Here is a 25,619-nt window from a genome sequence, read left to right as displayed (position 1 = left end):
TGTTCATTTAGCCCTAAAATTTACACATTTCCAAAAGAGAAAAGCCATCTTAGGCTGGTGCCACACGTAACGCTTTGTCTGCTTGCAAGCGCAGACAAAGCTGCACCCACAGGGCCCATCGCATTGGCGTTTCTATGGAAATGCCTGCGATTGGGAACGAGCCGCCGGTGTTTTGCGTTAATTTAATGCAAAACACCGGCGGCTCGTTCCCGATCGCAGGCGTTTCCATAGAAACGTCGATGCGATCGGCCAGCGGCCCGCCCAGGTGGGTGCGGCTTTGTTTGCAAACGCAGACAAAGTGTTACGTGTGGCACCAGCCTTACAATTTGTTCTGCAATTTCTCCCGAGTACAGAGACCCCCCCACATGTGGTCGTTACTTGTTTTATGGGCGCACAGCGAGGCGCAGAAGGGAAGGAGCGCCCTGCAGCTGCCAGGATTTTAGTTTGGCCCCTTTTGTAGGCTATAAAGTTTTTGCTTTTTCCTTATTGGGGTCATGTGTTCCAGTGTTACCATTTTGGGGTCAGTATCTCCTATTGTTGAAAATTTAACTAAGGTTAACCTTAGTTGTAGTTCACCAATTAAGTGTTGTACAAAATGCACCAATACATCATTATTTTTTACAATTTGCCTTTAACCCCTTAATGACCACCGTATCGGGATTCTACGGCGGTCATTAAGGGTACTTCTTCTGACACCACGCCTTTCTACAGCGGCACGTCAGAAGAAGATTTTGGGACATCGTGTAATGAAAGTGCCGGTGTCGGCATGACCGCAGCTTGTAAGTGTCCTAACCGTGGATCGGACCCCCCTTCGGTGCACTTACCGGGGGATCCGATCTCTCCTGCAGCTGCCCCCCGGTCCGGCAAGTGACCCGAGGCTTCCAGCTCCTCTTCTCGCTGGGTTCTGCCTTCCTGGCAGAACCCGGGTGTAAGTAACTGAGCATGCAAGTGTTTTGGAGTGTAAAGGCTTGAACAAGCGATCGGATGATATATCTGACGCAGAGCTGATGCCGGTTCAGCTCAAGATCTGAGCCAAACCGGTATCGGGAAACATGGGGTGCCGGCTGTGACTAATAGCCGACACCCCAGTGTAACACAATTTCTATTGAGTCTATTAACCCTGTTTCACTAGGTTTAAAACAATATGGACCTGCGATTTAGAAACTTTAGAATTTTTTTGGAAAATACATTAATTTAGGGCAAAACAGTTTCATAATAAATTAAATGATGAAACGCTCTGCAATGTTTGATGCCCAATTTCTCCCGAGTGTACTGATACCCCATATGTGATGGTAAACTGCTGTTTGGGCGCACGGCCGGGCATAGGATCGAAGCAGTGCCATTCACAACAGATATGTATTATCACAATGTACAGGCTATAAATGTTATTTTTGTTAATGTGAACATGAGGGCTTATTATTTACGGGATGAGATACAATGTATAGGTAATTAATTTTGAGGGTCTATAGCTTATTCATGAGATTTTATTAACTATTTCAAGGGGACAAAAACAAAATCATCAATTTTTATTTTGGATTTTTAGCACTTTTTTCCTCCCGCTCACCGTAACATAAAAATAATATTTTATCTTTATTCTCTGGTTCACTACGATTGCGGTGATACCTCATTTATATAGTTTTTCTTATCTATGCTCAATTTTACTGAGCAAAACCAATATTGGAGAAAATCCCATTGTTTTTACTACTGACAACTTTTCAGGGCCATAACTTTGTATTTTTCTGTTGTCAGATCTGGTTGAGGGCTTATTTTTTGCGAAAAGAGTTGTTCTTTTCAGTTGTAGATGCAGATCGCTAAGGGGTTAAATACTGCTTTGCACACTCTTGCCATTCTCTTGATGAGCTCCAAGAGGTAATCACCAAAAAAAGGTTTTCACATCACAGATGTGCCCTGTCAGGTTTATTAACTGGGATTTCTTGCCTTATAAATGGGGCTGGGGCAATCAGTTGTATTGTGCAGAAGTCATGTGGATATACAGCTGATAGTCCTACTGAATAGACTTAGGTTTTTTTTTCTCGTCATAATAAAAATTCTAGGTAAAGAAAAACTAGTGGCCATAAATTTAGTATTACAGTGATTCTAACAAACCAAATAATGCAAACAGCCCACAAGAAAACGGTGCAAATGCGTTCTTTTGGGGTTTTTTTTTTTTTTGTTTCCCAACATTTGGAATTTTTTCCCCAGCTCCCTCCCAGTACATGGCATGTAATATAAAATAATGACACTATGAAGTACAATCCGCTGTACACAGTTTATTGAAGGTTGAGGCGCAAAAATAGGAGCACAAAAACCAAAAAGGCCCTCTTCCCCCAGATGGTCCAATCACTGGCCTTATGGTTCCATAGACTAGTCCAGTAACACACTATATGACTTGTGGAAGGTGGATAAACCATCCTGACAGACAATATACATTCTATTCACATAGACTACTTTCTGGGAAACGTTCCAGTTCTGCAGGTTCTAGCCTCTGCAACTACTGTACCTATCACTTCGGCCAACCATGCGCCAATATCCCTTGACCTCCATTTAGATATGCCCCACATTAAATGAGACACTTCTCAAATCCCCTCTCTATTGTGATTAATTGATTCGTGTTCTAACCAATTATTTTAAAGATAATACTCCCTCTGTACCATGAGATGCTATTCTATGGGAGGCTCATAAAGCGGTCTTTAGAGGGAAGTCTATATTGTTAGCTACCAAGCTAAGGGTGGTGGCACATGTGGTTTTTTAACCCGTTTTTGGGCCATATTAAGCTGTCCGTTAAAAAATGCATGCGTTAAAAATGCATCAGTTTTTGACCAGTTTTAAAAAAGATAATTTGTAAAACCTGTCAAAAACGCATGCGTTTACAAAAACCGCATGTGGTTTTCAACGGACAGCTTAAAACGGCCCAAAAACGGGTTCAAAACGCCACGTGTGCCATCACCCTAAAAGATACTTCACTATTCCCAATTTAAGCAGTACTGAATGTCCCTTTCATCTCCAAACTCTTGGAACGCCTGGCCTATTCTCGACTATCTCTCGGTTTACTCCCTCTTTGACTCTCTACAATCTGTTTTTCACACTCTACTGCAACTGCTTTCTGAAGTCTCCAATGATCCCCTCACTGCTAAATTCAGAGGTGACAATGCCCGCAATGGACAAACCAGTCGATTTATAAGTTATTTTATTCTGGACCATTATACAAGCTCTTATGTCACCCCCACATCCTTATAGGCTCGCCCTCACGTCTATTGTTCCTTATGTCTGTCTGTACTCTGTAATGTCTTATTTTATTTTCATATGATCCCTATGATTTGTGAAGTGTTAAGGAATATGATGACGCTTTTATAAAAAAAAAAAAGATCCTCCCTCCTCATCCGCTCAATCAGTGGCCGACAGTTCAAAGAAAAATCTGCAGCCAAACCTCGCCTGAAAATGTAAGTACCTTGTATCCTTAGATGTGTGTGTGTGTGTCTTTATATGCATTTGTATGTGTATGCTATGCTGTATGTGTGCTTATGATATGTATATGCTTATTTGTGTGTATATGATGTATTTGTGTATATACTGTATGCATGTATACGCAGTATGGGCCACATTTTTCACAGTTTGTATGCCTGAAAACAAGTGTACAAGCAGTGATTTAGTCATAAAACTGTTCTAGTTGCCGATGAAAACCAATCAGAGCTCATAAACAGCTGTGGGGAAAAGCTGAGCTCTGATTGGTTGCCATGGGCAAATAGAGTAGTTCTGCTTGTACACGTATTTATAGTGTCTGCACCAGTATTGTGTTGTGGCTGCTCTGCGTGACACGATAGAAAATTCTGAACATAACGGGTCGAACCGTGTACCACATTTATTACCGCAACTCAACAACTTTTTATTTTTTTGCTGTAATTTTAAAATAAAGCGTTCAACACAATTCTGTTGATTCATGGTAATAAATGTGGTGAAGGGTCCAAATCTACACCAGAAAGTCCATTTATGTGTAGAATTTTGTGGAAATTATGCAAGGTTTTTCAGGACTGGATAAGTAAAACTACGCCTCTTTTAGTTACCTTGTAAAGCAGCTCCCTTGACATCAAGCATGACCTAAAAGAGGCCTTATGACATGATACGGGATTAAAACCAAACCAGTATATCTATTCCAGAAGGAACAGACTCCAAACTGTAGACAGCACTGTTTCAACCTGATTGGGTCTCCTCAGTACAGCCTAGGGAACTGGTTTGGCTGGGTGAGAGGGAGAACTCTTACTTCCGATTCAGAATTTTGTGGCGCAGACACTATATAAATACATGTGCAAGCAGTTTGCATGTACTTTTCAGTGCTAAGTCATTCAAAAATAAAAACTGCCGCAACACTTTAATAAATGTGGGCCACTGTGTCTTTATACTGTATGAGATTGTATATACTTTATGTATAAGAGTATAACTGTATGAGTGAATAGATGTGTGTATGTGTATAAAAGTGTAGGTCTGACTAAACGTTATGCAGAAGGGGTGGCCCATGCTGAAGTCTGCAGTTACGCCCCTGGTGTGTTACTCTATAAGACGTAACTGTGCTCGTAGTCTGAGTTTGGTCTCCTCAGACTAGGGAGTGATGAATTTGGAGGGGTCTGAATACTTTCCTTTCCCACTGTACAGCAGTCCTTTGTCAGCTGACTACCATAAAACTTGTTATAGACAGGAACTGGCGCAGGAAATATTGCAATTGTCTAGTGCTACAGCTTGCTGCCGGATTTATCAGGAGGCTTTTACAATTATGCTAATGAGTCAGAAGGTCTCTGAAAGGGATTACACTGATACAAACAGTAAACAGATGCCTCTAGTTTGTGCCAATCACTGCACTGGCTGCCTGTCTCCTTCCATATTCACTTTCAAATAATAACCCTCATCCACAAAGCTCTGAATAATGCTGCACCTCCCTATCTCTCTTCTCTCATGCACTTCTCCCAAGTTGCACCAATTCTCTGGAATGCCCTTCCCCAGATTCTCAGACTAATACCCAACCTCCAAAGTTTTAAACGTTCTCTTAAAACCCATCTCTTTTGGTAAGCCTATCATACTAGCTAACTGCATGAAATGTCAACTCTCATTACAAATCCATCCTGTATTCTCCTCCCGTCTGTTATCCGGCAAACACCAATATTCAATTATCACACCTCTGTTTTTCAGTTTAACGACTTCTGTAATCTGTCTGTGCTCTCGGCACATATACTATACATAGTATTGATCTAAGGCAGGCCCGGCGCCAGCACCCGGCTTATCTGGGCAAGTGTCGGGGTGCTGGAGGCGCCCATTGGGGCGCCGAAAAAAAAAAAATGAACGCCTGGATCAATTGTACCAGTGTTGCTTTAAGACACTGGTACAAATGATCACCATCCGGCTCGTGTACTATTCTGTCTCTATGCTGCGCTCCTCGGGAGAGCAGGATAAAAGCAGGATCCAAAACTTACCTTTCCTCATTCCCCAGAAGCAGCGCTCCGCACTGTATGCGACGGCTCTGAAGCATGCGCACATCATGATGTGCCTTATGGGGAAGGAAAGGGGAATTGTGCCTTATGGGGAAGGGTGGATGTGTCTAAAGGGTGAAGGAGATGGTGAGTGTGTCTTATGGGGAAGGGGGGGTAGAGTGTGCCTTATGGGTTAAAGGGGGGGGGGGGATGTGCCTTATGGGGAAAGAGGGGGGGGGATTGTGCCATAAGGGTAAAGAAGGGGGGGGTGCTTTACAGGGAAGGGGGGAAATGTGCCTTATTGGGGGACTGTGGCCTATGGGGAAGGAGGAGGGGGGGGTTGTGCCCCTTACTCCTCCTGTAGCCCTGGACTAAATGTTCCACAGCTTTGAATGAGGCTTGCACTACAGTAGTTGGGGAACTTACTCTGCTGGTGAAAATTTTAAATCCGCACCATGCTTGGTCATTGTGAGGTTAAAGAAGTCATAACGACCAAATAGTTTTAATATTATTATTTTATTTCCTGATATAAAAAACTATACGAGAGGATATTTCTAATGACTGCATATTTGTTATTGGGTAAATATTTATTGTCAATTTCATATTGTTTTCACAGTGATGGTCTATGTTTTCACTGCATTGTCTATTTTCTTTGAACATTAATCACGTTTTGTGATCATCATATCTTTATGTTATCCACAATATAAATATGAATCGGTACAAAATATGCAGTTATATGTGCCCCACATTCATATTCCTAAAAAAGATAGTATTCATTAGCCCATCCTATACACATACTATGTATTAACACAAAACACAATTATATTGGATATATCTCAAATTGCCTGCCTGCTTACATGTTGGCTCATACACAGATAATAATATATATATATATATATATATATATATATATATATATATATATATATATATATCATAAATGTCTACATTTATTTATTGAATATAACAATTACTTTGATGACCATGATTAGAGAGGGCTGGATTAATATACTTACCTAATATACCTAATGCCCCCTCACATTACAGTCATGGCCAAAAGTTTTGAGAATGATACAAATGTTCATTTTTACAAAGTCTACTGCATCAGGTTTTAGAATGGCAATTTGCATATACTCCAAAATGTTATAAAGAGTGATCAGCTTAACAGTAATTCATTGCAGAGTCCATATTTGCCTAGAAAATTAACTTTTTCCCACAAAACACATTTCAACTTCATTGCAGGCCTGCCTTAAAAGGAGCAGCTAACATTGTTTCAGTGGTTGCTCCAGTAACACAGGTATGGGGTTGATGAGGACAGGGCTGGAGATCAATCTGTCATTATTAAGTAAGAATCACACCACACTGGACACTTTAAAAGGAGTCTGGTGCTTGGCATCATTTTTCTCTTCTGTTAACCATGGTTATCTTTAAAGAAACATGTGCAGTCATCATTGCACTGCACAAAACTGGCCTAACAGGGAAGAGTATCGCAGCTAGAAAGATTGCACCTCAGTCAACAATCTATCGCATCAGGAATTCAATGAGAGTGGTTCCATTGTTGCCAAAAAGGCTCCAGGGTGCCCAAGAAGGACCAGCAACCGCCAGGACTGTCTCTTAAAAAGTGTTTCAGCTTCAGTATCGGGCTACCAGCAGTGCAGAGCTTGCTCAGGAATGGCAGCAGGCAGGTGTGAGTGCATCTGCACGCACTCTTGGAGCAAGGCCTGGTGTCAAGGAGGGCATCAGGAACAGACTGACATTCTGCAAAAGGTACAGGGAGTGGACTGCTGAGGACTGGGTTAAAGTCATTTTCTCTGATGAATCCCCTTTCCGATTGTTTGGAACATCTGGTAAACAGCTTGTTCAGAGAATTCAAGGTGAGCGATACCACCAGTCTTGTCTCATGCCAACTGTAAAGCATCCGGCAACCATTCATGTGTGGGGTTGCTTCTCAGCCGAGGGAATCGGCTCTCAGTCTTGCCTAAAAACACATCCATGAATAAAGAATGGTACCAGAATGTCCTCTAAGAGCAACTTCTCCCAACCGTCCAAAATCAGTTTGGTGATCAACAATGCCTTTTCCAGCATGATGGAGCACCTTGCCATAAAGCAAAGGTGATAATTAAATGGCTCAGGGAACAAAACATAGAGATTTTGGGTCCATGGCCTGGACACTCCACAGATCTTAATCCCATTGAGAACTTGTGGTCAATCATCAAGAGACAGGTGGACAAACAAAAACCAACAAATTGTGACAAAATGCAAGCATTGATTGTGCAAGAATGGACTGCTATCAGTCTGGATTTGGTCCAGAAGTTGAGCTTCCAGGGAGAATTAGAGGTCCTGAAGAAGAAGGGTCAACACTGCAAATATTGACTTGTTGCACTAACTCATTCTAACTGTCAATAAAAGCTTTTGTTACTGATAATATGATTGCACTTGTATTTTTGTATGTGATTAAAACATCTGACAAACACACATAAAAACCAGAGGGCAACAGATCATGTGAAAATATAATATTTGTGTCATTCTCAAAACTTATGGCCATGACTGTACACCACCATTCACAATGTCCCCTCTCATTATGCCCCCTTTTATAATGTCCTCTCCATTATACCTCTTTCATAATGCCCCCTCTCATTATGCTTTTTCCATTATACCCCCATGTATAGTGCCTCCTCTATATGCCCCCATTTGAAATGTTCCTTCTTCTTATGCCTGTACCGTTATGCCCACATATATAATGACCCCTCCATTGCATTCTTTTACAATGCCCCCATATATAGTGCCCCCTTCTTTTGTAATGTGCCTTCTCCTTACGCTGCTCCCATGATGCCCCCATATATAGTTCCCCCTCCATTTTGATCCCCTTTATAATGCCCCCTCTCCTTATGCCCTTAATTTGCAAAAATAAAATATATATAAGAAAATTCTTACCTGTCTGTTGGCAGCTGGGAGCTGTGCTGACCCCAGTGGCAGAACAGGGAGTGTATTACACAAAAAGCATTTTTATTTACTTTTAAAATTATGTTAATGAGTCAGAAGGGCTCAGGTGGATCCAGAAACTCTTCAGAGCTGTAGCTTCGCAGACTGTTACAATGAGAAGGCGCAGCTGCTGCTGCTAGATTACACCTGTGCCCTTGGTTTATCATGTTTGATTTTGATGGTAGATTTTATATAAATATGCTACATATGCTGATAACCATCGTGCGGGACATTATAGCAGAATGTGGTGAGTCCTGTGGGGAGCAGTTGAAACAAAAATTGCTTGCAGCAATGATCCAACGTAAGCGGGGGGAGGGAGCAGGGGAGAAGCTGAGGGAGGAGAGGGCAAAGAGTGGGGAGAAGGGGAGGAGGCACTGAGGAGAAGACAAGTTATGCCATTTAAACTGCCCTCCTGGTGTTTATCTTTATATTATCCAAACCAACATTTTTAAGGGGTTCAGTCACGTGAACAGGTGAAAGGCATGAACTGAATAGGTGAATTTAATTTTGAAGGGGAAACCTGTTCCACAAATGTGTTTCACCTGTTAACAAAACTGCACCTAAAACCACCTCAAAGCTGATTGCGACGCAGTTTTAACTGCAATGTGTGACTGGACTGCACCCTTAGCCTATTAATTGCATCTCTAATAGGATTCTGTCCTTTATAATGGTCTTTCGTATCAGACTAGGAAGGACGGTAAGCAAACTTTTAGGTGTAACTGCTTCCAAACCATATACTTATATACTTGTTGTCAGGTTAGTAATGAAAGCTGATCTGCTGTATTAGGACAGTTGTTCCTCCTTCCATTGTTTTTTAGTTTGGATCATAAGGTTGTGGGAACATATCATTGATAAAAGTTGCTACTCCTCTTTATTTTACTCCACTCGTGGTTTGGACAACAAAAACTGCATCTGAAATAAGGAACGTCTGAAAACACCCTTAGTGCATTACAAAACAGAACCAACATGCGAACATGTGACAGCACCCTCAGATCTACAGTTCCAGGAACAAATGACCAATGCCCATAAGTAAATATGCAGTCTCTGCTCTCTTCTCTTTTGAACAGGGAGTAGAAAGAATACCAATGAACCCACTACCTATTACAGTCCTCACAGGCGTCTAAGGGGGCGGTCACACGTACCGCTAGTGCTGCGTTTACAAACACAGCACAAGGGTACAGGGGCAGACTTTGGTCCAATTGCGTATCCCCCACCAGGGCCTGACCTTTATGGGTGGCTGGCAGGTGCAGCCTTGTGCAGAGCGGTGATCATGGTGCTTGATATCTGGAGCGGAGGCCTCAGGCAACTCTGGTGTATAAATAGGGATCCATTGGGATTAAGGATGGGGTTACTGTGATGGTGTACAGCCGGATCCAGGGATCACTCAGAGGCACGTTGATGAAATATAACTTTATCTTTATTGGAACAGGCAATGGCCTTAACAGCAGCAAAACGTCAGCTGGATGGATATGACTGATCGGTGTTCAAGTCCTCAGGAAGGTGTGCTCACAGCCTGGATCAATTTCTTCCTGCTCTTCTGATAGGAATGGAGTCCTGATGGTGGATCTTTGTTCTCAGGGCCTAGTCTCCTGACTGGCCCAGTTTTCAGGCAGCTTGCCTGTGACACCTCTGCTTCCTGGTCTGGGACACCTCTGACTGAGCTGCACGCTGTACTAGATTCTGGAATACTCTGACCATGTGCTTCCAGCCACAAGGGGTTTTATAACCTCCCCTTGTGAGGTAGCAAGCACTTGTCCAACCAGCTTATGCAACATCCTCCCACCAGGGCCTGACCATTTTTCGGGTGGCTGGAGGAAGCCGCTGTCCTGAATACCAGAGTGGCTGGCAATGCGGGCTTGTGGCCAGCGATGACCACAGGCTTGTTATAAGGAATGGAGGCCTTATCCATAGCCTGGCAGGTCTCCAGCAGGTGGTGTGTGCAAGAAAATGGAGGATGAGGCTGACAGAGTAGGTTTTTCTCTGGGGCAACCCTGATGTGTAAAAGGAATCCCTGGTGATGGAAGATGGAGGCTCCCTTGGTGGTATACAACCGGAACCAGGGATCACTTAGAGGCACATTGGTGAAGAATAACTTACATTTCTTTATTGAAACAGGTAACAGCCTAAACAACAGCAAAGTTTCAGCTGGAAGTTCAGTAAAGTAGCTTCAGGCTGGGCTGATAGGGATGGAACAGAGTCCTGATGTGGACCTCTGTTCTGGGCCTAGTCTCCTGACTGGCCAAGGTGTTAGGCTGCTTGCCTGAGACTCCTCTCTTCTCTACTCTCACAGCAGACTTACTACTGACGACTGACCATGTGGTCCCACCCACAGGGGGTTTTATAACCTCCCCTTGTTAAGTAGCAAGCACTTGTCCAACCAGCTTACTCCTTCTTCTTCTTCGTACAGAGCATACAATTGGATACAGCATTTAACTCATGAGCTCCCAGGCAGAATCTTATAGCTGCAATTACCAAGTTTCCATACTAGATGGAGCAGACAGCTCCTGACATGGAGAGGGACACTTTCGCAACACCTACCTACCCCATGCATCGGCAGGGGTGGTGTATAAGGTTTTGTATGGAAACACATGTGACTGATAACCATAACCTGGTAACTTGCATTAAAACAATGAAAGACACCGGGTTCTGGTTACTGATCACTTGAGTTTCACAAAAAAACGCATATGTGATTGGGATGAGGCCTGTCCCTATACCCTACCACCCTAAAGGTTTAGACCAGTGGTGGCGAACCTATGGCACGGGTGCCAGAGGTGGCACTCGGAGCCATTTCTGTGGGCACTCAGGCCTTTGGTCCTGTTTGGTGAGCTTTGTCTTGGGGTCAAATTCACCAAATCTTCCTGCGGTCCCAGGCAATTTAAGAGATATTGCTCTCAGTGCTATTTTAAAACGACACTTCATTGCCTGTTTGGAACTGTGGTAAAAGTGAGAAAGTATTGATAGAACTGCAGTATCTTTGTAGGTCATCCAACTGGACCCTACATTCTTACTGTACAGAGAGACCCTGGTGAGAAGCTACAATGAGAGTCTGAATTTGCCCTCCTTCTTTTAACTGTATGAGTGGCATCAAGGGGCCGATACGATTGATAGATGTTGAAGAGCAGATAGCAATAAGTTACTGCTTAAAATGCAATGTTGGCACTTCATGGTAAATAAGTGGATTTCGGTTATAGTTTGGGCACTCGGTTTCTAAAAGGTTCACCATCACTGCTTTAGGCAATTGGTTGACCGTCCAGCCTTTATCTCCCTCAACATCTGCCATCAGATGGTTGACAATTTCAAAGTGATTTTAATGCAATAGATACGACACGTGATGTTTGAATATTCTATTTGTGCAATTCTTTAAAATAAGCTGTGAGGCTATGCCTCTAGATACTCAAAATGTTTCTTCTTTAATTAAATGCCTTCATGTTCTATTCAAATTCCCAATACCTTCATTAAATATGTTCAAATTAAATCTCCATTATTCCACTGTCACTATGTGGGTGAAGAGTTACAGCTAACTTCTTTACACCACGCATACTCTAGCTGCTACAAGGGTGCGTTTTCATGCATTCCAGTCCTTATGAGTGTTGTAAGTGACTGTTGGTTGAAAGTTATGTAGAAGGTCAACCACCACATTGTCACATATACATAAGGAATATTGCAGCTTTATGGCAAGGTAAACAGAATATTGCATATTGTTTATTATAAACACTAAGGATTACATAGGTTTGAAAAGAGAAACCCCTACACAGAGGCTTCTAACAGAGCCTACAAAGTAAAACTAAACATGACCTTACATAATTAGAATTCACAAAAATACATGGATACGGTTTGTAATTTCTTGACAGATTTTTCTTTTCAGTCTGCCGAATTGCAGCACTGGCAATCTAACCACTGTTACAGAATTGGTGCATTTAGGCTGGCAGAGAGAAAGTCTTATGTGGAGGGGACCTACGGTGCTGTCACGTGGTATGTTCTTGGACAGTTCTTGGTGCGTTTTTAAACACACCGAAAACACGTTATTGAAAGCATGCGTTTTTGCATTTTACTATGTGTTTGGCTACTTTGAATCCGTTTTATTAATTTCTGGAACTGTATGCAGCTGTGAAACAGTTTCAAACCAGCCAAACGCATAATAAACCTGCAAAAACACATGTATTTTCAGTGCATTTAAAAACGGGTGCTGTTACTCACTGCATCCTTGGACAGTTCTTGGACCATTTTAACTCCTTAACCCCTTATCACTGACACTAGTTTTCAGCTCAATGACCAGACTCGATTTTTCAAATCTGACATGTCTCACGATAATTGGTTATAACTTCGGAACGCTTTAACATATCCCGGTGATTTTGAGAATGTTTTCTCGTGACACATTGTACTTCATGTTAGTTATAAAATTTAAGTGATAAGTTTTGCGTTTCGTTCTGAAAAAAAGTGAAAATTTGGCAAAAGTTTGTAAAAACTCTTCATTTTCCAAGTTTGAAATGTTCTGGTTTCCAGACAAGATGTAAAACTACCCAAAAAGTTTGATAATTAACATTTACAGAATATCTGCTTTATGTTGGGATGATATTTTATGCTTCCGGTCATTTTTCTAGGATGTTATGAGGCGCAGAACTTTAGGTGCGATTTTTCTTATTTTCATGAAAATTGCCAAAACTCACATTTTGAGGGACAACTCAGCTTTCAAGTGACTTTGAGAGGCCTAAATAATAGTAAAACCCCATAAATTACCCCACTATAGAAAGTTCACCCCTCAACATATGTAAAACAACTTCTATTAAGTCCATTAACCCTTTAAGTGTTTCACATGGGTTAAAAAATATGGACCTGCGATTTAGAAACTAGAATTTTTTTGGAAATACATTCATTTAGGCCAAAACTGACATTTTCAGAATAAATTAAATGATGAAACGCACTGCAACACTTGATGCCCAATTCCTCCCGAGTTTACTGATACCCCATATGTGGTGGTAAACTGCTGTACGGGCGCACGGCCGAGTATAGAATGAATGGAGGCGCCATTCACTGCGGATTTGTATTGTCACATTGTACGACCTATACATTTTTATTTTTCTGGTAATGCGATCATATGAGGGCTTATTTTTTATGGGATGAGATACAATGTATAAATAATTTATTTTGGGAGTCTAAAGCTTATTCATGAGATTTTATTAACTATTTCAAGGGGGACACAAACAAAATCATCAATTTTTATTTTGGATTTTTAGCATTTTTTTCCCCCCGCTCACCGTAACGTAAAAATAATATTTTATCTTTATTCTCTGGTTCACTACGATTGCGGTGATATCTCATTTATATAGTTTTTCTTATTTTTGCTCAATTTTCCTGAGCAAAACCAATATTGGAGAAAATCGCATTGTTTTTACTATTGACAACTTTTCAGGGCCATAACTTCTGTATTTTTCTGTTGTCAGATCTGGTTGAGGGCTTATTTTTTGCGAAAACAGTTGTTCTTTTCAGTCGTATCATATTAGGTACCGTAACTTTTTTTGATCACTTTTTAGAACATTTTTTGTGATGGTGTTTGATGAAAAATTGTATATTATGGGAAGTTTTTCGAGTTTTTTTTTTACGTAGTTCACCGAGCGGGTTCAATATTGATTTAGATTTATTGCACAGATTAATACGGACGCGGTGATACCAAATATGTACGTGTTTTTGTGTTTTATTTACTTTATTTGCATTTTATGTGTTACTGGGGAGATTATGGGACTTTTATTTTATTTATTTATTTAATTATATTATAAAAAGATTTCATTTTTTTTTACTTTTTTACATTTTCTACTTCTTGGCTTGAATAAGTGATCATCCGATCGCTTATTCAAGCCTTTACACTGCAATACACTTGTATTGCAGTGTATAGTGAAAGTAACTGAGCATGCTGAGCATGCTCAGTTACTTACAGCCGGGTCCTGCCAGGAAGGCAGGACCCGGTGAGAAGAGGAGCCGACAGCCCCGGGTCACTCGTCGAAACCCGGGGCAGCGGCAGGAGGGATCGGATCCCCCGGTAAGCACACCGGGGTGGTCCGATCCACGGGGGACACACTTGCACGCCGCGGTCATGCTTGACCGCGGCGTGCAAGGGGTTAAACACCCGGGATCGGAGTTTTTCCGATCCCGGGTGTTAGTGCCGGGTCTGGGCTGTGATATCACAGCCCGACACCGGCACCAGCGAGACCCGGTGTCCCGAAAACTTCTTCTGATGCGCCGCCGTAGAAAGGCGTCGCATCAGAAGAAGTACCCTTAATGACCGCCGTAAAAACCCGATAGGGCGGTCATTAAGGGGTTAAGGACGCAGCCATTTTACAGCTTAAGGCTCAGTCCCATTTTTTGGATTCTGACATGCGTCGCTTTATATGGTTATAACTTTTGAACACTGTTACTTATCAAAACGATTCTGAGATTGTTTTTTACCCACATGTTGTACTTCATTTTAGTGGTAAATTTTGGCTGATAAGTTTTGCGTTTATTTACAAAAAAAAAGAAAATATGATGAATTTTCTGAAAAATTTGCCATTTTTGAAATTTGAAATCATTGCGTTTTCAGGCAGATAGATTTACCACCTAAATAAATTGCTGAATAACATTTCCCATTTGTCTACTTTACATTTTCACCATTTTTGAAATGTCTGGATAATTTATTTTGATGTCACGCGGCTTACAAATCGAATATCGCTTTTCCGGATTTTCAGAATTGACTATTTTGGGGATAAATACAGTTTTGAATGAAAATTTACATATTTAGCATCAAAACCCCCCTATATAATCAACCCAATTTCAAATCTGCACCCCTCAAGCTATCAGAAACAGATTTTACGAAGATTGTTAACCCCTTGAGATCTTCATAGTAATTACATCAAAATGGAGGCGAAATTTAGAATAGTCAAATTGTGCCGGTTATACGTTCATTTAGCCCTAAAATTTACACATTTCCAAAAGATAAAAATACAAAACCCACCATACAATTTGTTCTACAATTTCTCCCGAGTACAAAGACCCCCCACATGTGGCCGTGACTTGTTTTATGGGCACACAGTGAGGCGCAGAAGGGAAGGAGCACCCTACAGCTGCCAGGATTTTACTTTCCTCATTGGCCTCTTTTGAAGGCTGTAAAATTTTCGCTTTTGCGCTATTAGGGCCATGTGATGCCATTTTTTTTGCGGGATGAGATGCTTTTTCCAATGTTACCATTTTGGGGTTGGTATCACCTATTGTTGAAAATTTAGGAACTTCTTTTTGAGAGCAGGAGTAGAAAAGCATCAATTCTCTACTGGTTTTTTAACTTTTTTTTTTTTGTGGTGTTCACCGTATAGACTAATAATCATATTATCTTCATTCTATGGGTCGATACGATAACGGGGATACCAGACACGAATATATTTTCTTGCGTTTTACTAAATTTGTAAAATAAAACCCTATTGTGGGGAAAAATCTATCATTTTTGTATTGCCATCTTCCAAGTGGCATAACTTTGTTACGTTTTTGGCTACGGAGCTGGTTGATGGCTTGTTTTTTGCGGGACACGTTGTACTTTGCACCAGTATCATTCTAGAGTACATATGTTTTTTTGATCACTTTTTATAGCTTTTTTTGTGGGATTGAATAGGTAAAAATCATAATTTTTGGAGGGTTTATAACAGTTTTCTTTTACGGCGGGTTCAATAATTATTTATTTTTATTCTACGGGTTGTTACGGATGCGGTGATACTATATATGTGGGGTTTGTGTTATGATTTAGACTTTTTTTTCAGTTATATGTCTCTTTATATGTTTTGGGGCTTTTGGGCATTTTTGGTGATTTATTACTTTATTTTTTTATTGAATAATTTTTTTTTTTACTTTTTCACTTTTTCCACCATGGGAAATGAACAAGCAATAATCTGATTGCTTGTTCATAATAATACCCTGCAATACTTATGTATTGCAGGGCATTATCAGTGTCAGCCTATGCACTTGCATAGGGTGGCACTCTGCCAGTAAGATGACGTCATAGACGCCATCTTACCGGCAGTTCCTGCAGGTAACACTGGGGTCCAGATCGGACCCCAGTGATACCGTAGCAATGATCGGTGCCCCCTGAAAATGATTCGGGGGGGGCGATCGTGGGGGAAAGACCCCCCAGATGCATGTTAGATGCCGCGGTCGCGATGACCGCGGCATTTAACGGGTTAATCACCCACGATCAGAGACAACTCCGATCGCGGGTGTTACACTGGGGTGCCAGCTATCAGTCACAGCCGGCAGCCCGTGTTTCCCGATGTCGGTTCGGCTCAAATCTTGAGCTGAACCGGCATCGGCTCAGCGTCCGATATATCGGACGCTGAGCGTTAAGTCACTGAGCTCAGCGTCCGATATATCGGACGCTGAGCGTTAAGAGGTTAAACGCAATGAAAATGTGTTTGGCTGGTTTGAATCTGTTGTTCTTCATCTCTGCAAGTGTAAGCAGCTGTGAAATGGACTAAAACCAGCCAAACGCATGGTAAACATACAAAAACACATACGTGTAAGATGCAGTTTTCAAAGCCCAAAAGCAGGTGTGGATCATAATGGGACCTACTCCACTCCTGGTTTTGACATTGAAAACTGATGGTGTGAATGCACCCTCAGGCTGGAGTCCCATGTGGTGTTTTTGTCACATTTTTAAACACATCCAAAATGCAAGTGGGAGGGGGTTTGGCCAAAAAGCATGTGCGTTTCCAATGAAAACGTCTGCATGGTCGGCGACTCAGAAGCAACATCCACAGAAGGATCACGGAGGAGGTTCTTCATCAATGTCCCCTGCTGTCTGACCTGTTGTTCTCATGTGATTGTTTCTGACCTGATTGTTCTCATGTGTTGTTTCTCCTAAAAGGAATATGGCCTCCCTTGCTAACGTTATCGTGGCCCAGGTGGGGGATAGCTTGGTGGGCCCGGGGGAGGAAATTTCAACATGCCCATGGATGCCAATCTGCATACCAACTCAGGGAGGTCATCCGTTTTGTTAACAACAACCCGTCGACAAGACACAGCTGTCTCAGCTGTGGCTTAATGATCTCTGGAGGGTTCTCCATTCTAGAGTGCAGGGTTTTAGCCATCAGGCCTATATCCACAATTGTTATGGTAGATTGGATTATCTGTTTGAGTCCCATGACCCGCCTAATCTATCTCCACAATGCTGAATTGACAGGATCCTGTAGTCTGACCATGCACCAGTCTTGGGGTCTGTACAGTTTGACGCTGCATGACAGCGGGTTCAGCCATGGCGCCGAAATGATAGTCTCCTCCATGATTCGTGTGTGTGCAGATCAGGCAGGTCATCTCTTCCTTTGCCCCTCAGATAGTGAGGATGACATCTACAATGGGAATATATGAAATTCCAGGTGATGAGCCTATTTATGCATCATGGGGCACGTATTAAACGGGAAAGATCCACCAAACTAAAGTCCCTGTTACAGGATAGGGCCTAACTTTAGTTCATGGAAAAACATCTTTAAGGCAAGGACCAGATGGCGTTACAGCCAGATTTTTCTAATTGTTTGGGGAATGCCTGTGAGGTCCTATGCTGACTGTTTTTAATGAAATAGCCAGAGGACAGCATTTCCACCCAAAGTCTATGCTAGCTCACATAGTGATCTTGCCTAAGGCCGGCAGGGATGCTACGCACTGTGGCAACTTTAGACCCATATCTTTCATTAATATTGATCTGAAGTGTACTGAGACCCCTCATCCCCGGCTTGATACAAGTGGGTTTTTTTCCGGGTCGTGAGGCCTAGGACAACACCATCAAAACACTGCCCTTATTTAAAGAGCCAGGGCTCGGACGATTCCAATGTGCCTTCTTTGTGTTGAAGCAGAGAAGGCATTTGACAGGGTAGGGTGCAGATTTTTAGAGGCTTCGGTCCTGTTATGATTGCTAAGATCATGGCATTCTATCATGAACCCAGATGACAACAAAATATTGTTTTTTGCCAATGATCTTTTATTATATGTTACAAATCCTGAGATTAGCTTGACGCCAGTTCTGGGTGAGTTGGAGGCATACTCTGCAGTTTCCAACTTCAAAGCAAATGTCTCAAAGTCTGAGCTCTTCAATGTCAATCTCCCTGTCTTCTTTGTCTTCAGCCCTGCCGTTCAATTGGTGCAAGGGGTCCATCAAGTATTTGTCCATTCCTGCTGATCCATCCGCAGCCTTTTATCTCAGCTACATTTCGCTTCTTAGCGTAGTGGAGAAGGTTCTTGCCACATGGCATAAGCTTCCCCTCTCCTGGATGAGCAGAATGAATACCCTAAAGATGGACATCCTTCCCAAAATTTTGTAAATTTTTCAGACAATTCCTTGAACGGCCCCAGGGGCATTTGAGTAAGTTACAATCTATGGCTACTTGCTTTTTTGGGCGGACTTCAGGACCCCTTTTGGCTTATTCTGTTCTCTCCAGACCCAAAGTGGAGGCGGGGTTGGGGCTCCCTGACTTTTTTCTGTATCGCGCTGCCATGATGCTAACGTGCATAGTGAATCTTTTACAAGGGACTTGTGAAAAGTTATAGATTGGTGTGGAGGTGGGTGGCAATTGTTCTCCTTTCCTGGCATCTCTATGGATTTCGCAAGACCCTCGCTCAGGCAGATCACACTTCTATCCTTATAAAGCTCTCTATATAAAGCTCTCCTGCATACTTGGGACAGGGTTGTGGGTAGAGGTCTAGCCTCACACTGCCCAGGCCCTCTCTCCCCTCTTTTGTAGAATCTAACTTTTCCTCTGGGACTCACAGAACCTAACTTCCTAATGGTGCCTGAGAACCCTGTTATTCAGGTCCGGCATATGCTGTCTGACACTGTCCTCTGTCTACTTGTTCCATCCGGGGGCTCCCCAGGGTTGTAGAGGACTCACTTTACATCAGCTTAATAGCTTCTACAAGTCCCTGGCTCTGGTGGCGACTCTCGCCAGAGATCTTACTACCTTCGAAGATTGGTGTGTGGATCAACCCCCTTCCCACCATCTAATTTCGGCAGTTTACTGGTTGCTGCTGAGAGACAATCATGGCTCCAAGATCACCTTCCAAACCTCACGGGAAGGGGTTTATGGAATGGAATTTGAGGATCAGAAGTGGTCAATGGCTATGGTCTTTGACTATAAGCCTGCTGTCTCTTGTCAGCTTCAGGAGACAAGTTATAAAATTCTAGCTCAATGGTACAGGACTCCTGAGGTCCTACACCATTTTTACCCTTCGGTACCTGATCTCTGCTGGAAATGTGGGGTAAGGGAGACATTGGTGCTACACATCAGGTGGAAGTGTCCTTGGGTTTGTGTATTGTGGTAGGCGGTTTTTGTTCTACATCGCCTTACTGGTTTTGCTATGGGAGGATTTATGATATCCTCTTTTAGTGTGCGTTGGTTGTCTATTTTAAATCAGTTAAAAGCATGTGTGCACGTTGCAAGGATTGCAAAAGACAACTGCTGATTCAAATCTCACTTATGCTACTGCCCTGGGCAAAATCAGCACTGCGTAAGTTTATTTAGTTTCACAAGTCTATATAGAAAAGCAGGGAAAAGTTAGAAAAGGAAGAGCATACAAAGCATAACATATCAGGCTTCCCAGATCGTGAAGTCTCTTGATTAGAGAGTTTTCCTGCTGTCTCATGCTCCAGTCACCTTTAGGGCATTCCCGAAATTCCTCAGCCTCGAAGTTTTAGGTGCGATCCATGATGACGGCGCCATTTTATAATGTATTCTCTGTTACAGCACTTTTAGGAAAATAAGACAAGTAGAAATGACAGGATTTGATCTATCAGCAGGGTTTAGCTTCACAGTTTGACGACTTCCTGTGCCCCAGAGATTGCTCTCCTCTCAATGTTTTCAGAGGGGCACGTCATTAAGTGGTTAAGGGCAGCATGCCTACGGCTCCATTCACACAAGGAATCCTGGTTCGTGTGGGGTCTTAGAGATCCCCTATTCTAATTTGTTTGGTAACTTGTTAATGTGTGCGACCACACATTTAAATACTGGGTGCTACAGAGCTAGGGTATCCACCGCAGTGATCACTCCATATGTCTATAGCTGTCCATATACAGGCTTTCTACGGGGGATTAGCCCTCAATGTATCTTCTCTATTTATTTGTATGCAGATATATATATATATATATATATATATTGAATTATACCACGTACAAATGTACTTACCCTTTCTTTTGTCTTGTATTACATTCCAACCTTTGATAAAGGCCAAGTTGGCGGAAACATCACACAAAGTTTGTAAAAATTCTGCTGTGTTTCGACTAAGCATCATAAGGAGAGCTTGAACTTGATTTTATCCTGATTTATTACTCATCACCAAATACCAAGCATTACTTCTTCTAGCTCCACCTCATCTGTAGCACACCGACATGGGGAGAGAAAAAGAACTGGACCGCACATCCACACATTGATCTACTGCCGCTAGGCTACATTATATAACGAACTCTAGGTTCTTAGTTACATTTTGATCAAATTGTATAATGTTTATTGTGGGTCCCTACACTGTTGTGTGCGGCATCACTTGGCTCCCGTCACCGCCGCAGCACAGCGCCACCAGGGACCAGGACCCGGTTGCCCCCCAGCGCCCATATTGGCAGGCATAGCCCCCATGGCTCCGGGCCCCTGGTCCCCACCAGCATCGCACAACCAAAGCAGCTGATGCCATGCAACCTGCACCATGTGAACAGGTGTTGAATACTCACTGTTCCATGTGGTCTCTCACACTAGGTGAGAGGAAGTAAGCGGCCACTATATGCAGTCTCCCGCTAATTTAAAAGCACCTGGGTCGATTGGGGTGGTATGAGTGCTGGTATGAGGAAAAAAAACTAAACAAATGAAGGGATAGAATGTACTAAACTGACATGGGGAGAGATCTACTACCGCTAGGCCACATTATATAACGAACTCAAGGTTCTTAGTTACATTTCGATCAAATTGTATAAGCCCACCTACCACTTCATGGTGACCTCTTGATGGTGGGTCCCTACGCTGTTGTGTGCAGCATCACATGGCGCCCGCCGCAGCACAGGGACCTTGACCCGGTTGCCACCCAGTGCCCATACTGGTAGGCATAGTCCCCATGGCTGTGTTTCAACTAAGCATCATAAGGAGAGCTTGAACTTGATTTTATCCTGATTTATAACTCATCAGCAAATACCAGGCATTACTTCTTCTAGCTCCACCTTATCTGTAGCACATTCATCGGCCATAAATACAATTAGGTGACTAATTATTAGTACAGCACTCAGAGCTCTTCCCCAATTGCATAACAGGTGGCATCGCCAGGGACTCTGATGGGTGTAGAAAGAACCCAGGACGAGCATCCTACCAGAACCTCTACTAATATTAGGACACACAGGGACTATAACTCCCGTGAGGCCGTGCGCGACATTCATGGTGAGCTTCCGGTTCTGACAGCCCCGGACAGGTAGGACTTCCTGTGATGTCAGAGGGTGAGACTGAGAGAGCGGCAGGACACAGAGAAAGCAGCGAGAGAGAACGAGAGGGAGAACTGGATAGCGAGGAGCAGTGCCGGGACCTGACAGGTGAGCGCGGCTCTGTCCTCCCCGTGTGCCGTTACCGTGTGCCACACATACTGCCTGTCCGCACTTAACCGCCGACTGGCACCTCGCCAGGAACTTGCCATCACTTTCTAGGTGGTGAATAGAGGGCGTAGGCGGCGCCTTATCTTTCTTTCATATACTCAGCACGAATAAGTGTGACCTGAGGGAAACACTTTCTCCCGGACATGTTATAAAAGAGCAGAAGTGCCATAAGGGGGACACGGAATAGAAGTGTCCCCAGTGCGGTCAGGGGTTAAGCAGGAAGGTAACATGGTGGTTATGGAGTGACTGTCCCAACAGGGAAAACCCCAGTAATACTGTTGTGGGATGGTTCCTAAATAACCTTTATACGCTTGGAGCTTATTGCTGATCATTCCATATGTACAGTATGATAGTGTTCCTCAGCAGGGGATGGCCCAGGTACTTGGCTTGTTTTCTACTGCAGAAAGTATTTACTTCTTGGTAACGTGCAGTTTGGCCAGGGAACACATCATTGTACCACTGTGACTCACTTGGCACCTACTATAAGCTCAATCATATTAGTCTGAAGTTGTAGATGCAAGTAAGGTCCTGGACAGTTCTGTCAGCCAGCAGTGTAGTTAGAGTTTGATAATGTAATGTGTCAGAAAAACATGTTACAAGAACCCTATACTCCCAGATATTCTATTACATCACCAATAATAATGTTTATCTGGAACACAACATTTTATCGGAATTCGCTAACCAACCTTTATTTAAATATCAACACTTATGCAGTGTTAGCCTTCATTAGCCTTCATCTAGGTCAGTGGTGGCAAACCTATGGCATGGGTGCAAGAGGTGACACTCGGAGCCCTTACTGTGTGCACCCAGGTCGTCACCCCAACACAGAGTTTGTCAGATAGGACTCAAGGCTAACTCCTGCGGTTCAATACAGCCCAGGATATGCCATGCTCTGCGCTATTTTAAAGCCACACCATTGGCTACGAGGACTACAGAAGGAGAGAGAAAGTGTGAATAGACATGGATTGTCATCGGAGCTCCTGCTCTGGGTCACCTGATTCTTCTTCTTCAGGGGACCCTGGAGGGAAGCTACAATCCAAATTTCTCCATCTTCTGATTTGTATAGGTGAATTCAGGACAGCAATATGATTAAAACCTGTGATACAGCAGTGATCATTAAGGTAATTCTTAAATTGTCATGTTGGCGCTTTGTAACCTATAAGTGTGTTTTGGTTGTAGTTTGAGCACTCCAAAAGGTTCACCATCACAGATCTAGGGCAATTTATGGTGACATCTGAGGGATGCCTTTAGATAATGTACTTTACATGTGTCCAACAATTTAGATGTCATTGGCCACGGGATCTCTATGAAATATGTATCATCTGCCAGAATATATGTGAAACTCGGACTCTGTCCTGTGCTGCCTCTGGAGCAGGACCCTAAGTGCACTGGTCAGGAGATGACTGAAGCAGCTAGTCATGGATGCTCCGTCCATCTCTATGGAGCTGAATAAGATGGACAGGTGTGGTGCTTGTGATCTGTTCCCAATATCCATTGGAACCCCATCGCTAAGACCCCTACCAGTTGGCAAGGTATGCCTTATTCTGTTGATAGGGCCTAACTTTCTATCACTAGACAACCTCTTTAATGGCAGATTTGGTTATATAAAGTCTCTGTGGTTTTGTAACATGAAAAACCAACTTCCATTAATGAAAATGACATTACATTACATAGACTGTGATTCTTTATTGTACAAGCAGTGAGGACTGAGGAACTTTGTGCCACAAAATGTGATTTTGGTTTTAAAAATTATTTATAAAGGGGAAGAGGTGTATAGTTTAAAAAAATAAATAAATGACCAAATCATATTTGCTAGTGGTAGGCAGGGTTACTACACTTAAAGGACATCTATCACCAGATCAAGGATTGTAAACCAAGAACACTGACATACTGGCGGTGTGTGCCCCCTCTGGGAGGATTTGCTCTTCTTTTAGCATCTTATGCCCTTGTTTTTAAGAAAAAAGCGCCAGGCTCCATTAATTCCTACATATCCTGGAGCCCTTCAGACCTCATTTGCATAATTTTAAAAGCCTTTAAAAAAAAAAAAAAAAAAAAAAAAAAGAGCATGAGAATCTAAAAGAAGAGCACATCCTTTCAGAGGGGGCACACACCACCAGTATGTCAGTGTGCTTGGTTTACAATCCTTGATCCTTTCCCTGCACTTTTTTTTATCTCTTTTGGATATTTTAGGCATTAGCATATTTGTTTTGGTACTATACCATGCATTTTTGTAATATACCCCTATACATATTATAGATCATCTCAGTAGTCTGTGTTTTATACTTTAGATAATGTAGAAAAGTTGGCTGTGTGCATTCAGGTTAATGTTTCCTGTGATGGGCAAGGTACAAATACCCGACATAGCTGCGTTATGAAAGGTATGTGCCTGGAGCAGTGTCAGCGTTATTCTTGTGAAAGATAGTCCAGAAATTGTAGGTAATGAAAATGTATATATACTACTTCATGTTCTCCATGCGTATCAGATATTTATCTGTGCTGTATAAGTCCTGCTAACAGATTCATTGGTAAAATATGTTATTCTACCTGTGTAGTGAATGTAAATGTCTGTTTCCGGAACGGAATATATATGGGTGCATAGCACTTCCATGAGTCAGTGTACAGTGTTTGTGAAGGAAGGACACAGAACTATATGCAGATGTGTATATGCTGGGCTGCTCCACGGGTCGGTTAACAGTAGGTAAATATTAACTGGCAACCGGGTGATTCATGCCTTGTATGCAAGAGCTTTCTAATACTAGTCTGTACTTTTTGTAACATCGTTGCTGGAATTATTCATATGAGATTTTTCTGCTCCTTGAATTATGTTTTTATTCTCTACTGCAAGTTCAGCCTTCATAGGTAGCTCACTCCAAAACCTTGTAGTTTACCATAGATAAATGTGAGGTTAAAATTATGGCTGAAAAAGGCTTGGTGATGTTAGTGAGCATTAAACTTGGATTTGGGCACTGAGATTTTGACGCAGAAGGAGACACTTCTAACCATAACACCTCCCATTGGCCTCATCAGAGGCTGCCACTGACTGAAGGTACGCTGGAGGTGCCTAGTGGCATTACTGCTGCTGCTTATACCTCCAACAGCAATAGTACACTTTAAGTCAGCTGCTGCTCCTGCTCTCCCTCCTAAATCAGTGATGGCAAACCTTTTAGACACTGAGTGCCAATGCGACAATTTAAGCAGTAACTTATCGCTCCCTGCTCTTACACAGGATTAAATTATATTGGCATCAGTGGACACTAATACAGTAGAAAGGAGAAGAATTTTGGATTATCAATGTAGCTTCCTTCTAGGGTCCTGGGCTGCCTGTGACTAAAATAGGTCTTGAGTCCATTCTGGCAAACTCTGAGGTGATGGCCAGGGTGCCTATAGAGAGGTCCCTGAGTGCCACCCCTGTCCTAAATGATCCCTTGACATTTGATTGGGGAACACAGTTTGGGTGTATTTGGACAGGCAATTAAACTTAGACTTTTTTTTTCCTCAAAACACAATAACCCTAAGAGGTGACCTCATTACAATGTATAAATGTACTAAAAGGACATATA

The 25,619-nt window shown here is 42.5% G+C and overlaps 1 protein-coding gene across 5 annotated transcripts in view; it reads left to right on the top strand.

The window, feature by feature from the left end:
* Positions 1 to 25,619, top strand: part of LOC140118732 (mediator of RNA polymerase II transcription subunit 18) — a 67,657-nt gene that overhangs the window by 5,662 nt on the left and 36,376 nt on the right. Inside the window, exon 1 of one of the 5 annotated variants that reach the window (XM_072136998.1) lies at positions 21,829 to 21,999. The exons of 1 other annotated variant lie outside the window; for it this stretch is intronic. In XM_072136998.1, coding sequence (XP_071993099.1) covers positions 21,897 to 21,999 — 103 coding nt within the window. In that variant the 5' untranslated portion in view covers positions 21,829 to 21,896. Of the gene's footprint in view, positions 1 to 21,828; positions 22,000 to 22,033; positions 22,111 to 22,142; positions 22,283 to 25,619 lie in introns of those variants that run through there. 3 more of the 5 variants (XM_072136995.1, XM_072137000.1, XM_072137001.1) reach the window with 3 other exon arrangements.

Source organism: Engystomops pustulosus, chromosome 2 (assembly GCF_040894005.1).
Source record: "Engystomops pustulosus chromosome 2, aEngPut4.maternal, whole genome shotgun sequence".
NCBI classification, from domain to species: domain Eukaryota; kingdom Metazoa; phylum Chordata; class Amphibia; order Anura; family Leptodactylidae; genus Engystomops; species Engystomops pustulosus.
Note: the sequence above shows the minus strand (reverse complement) of the source record. Positions and strands in the feature narration are given on the sequence as shown.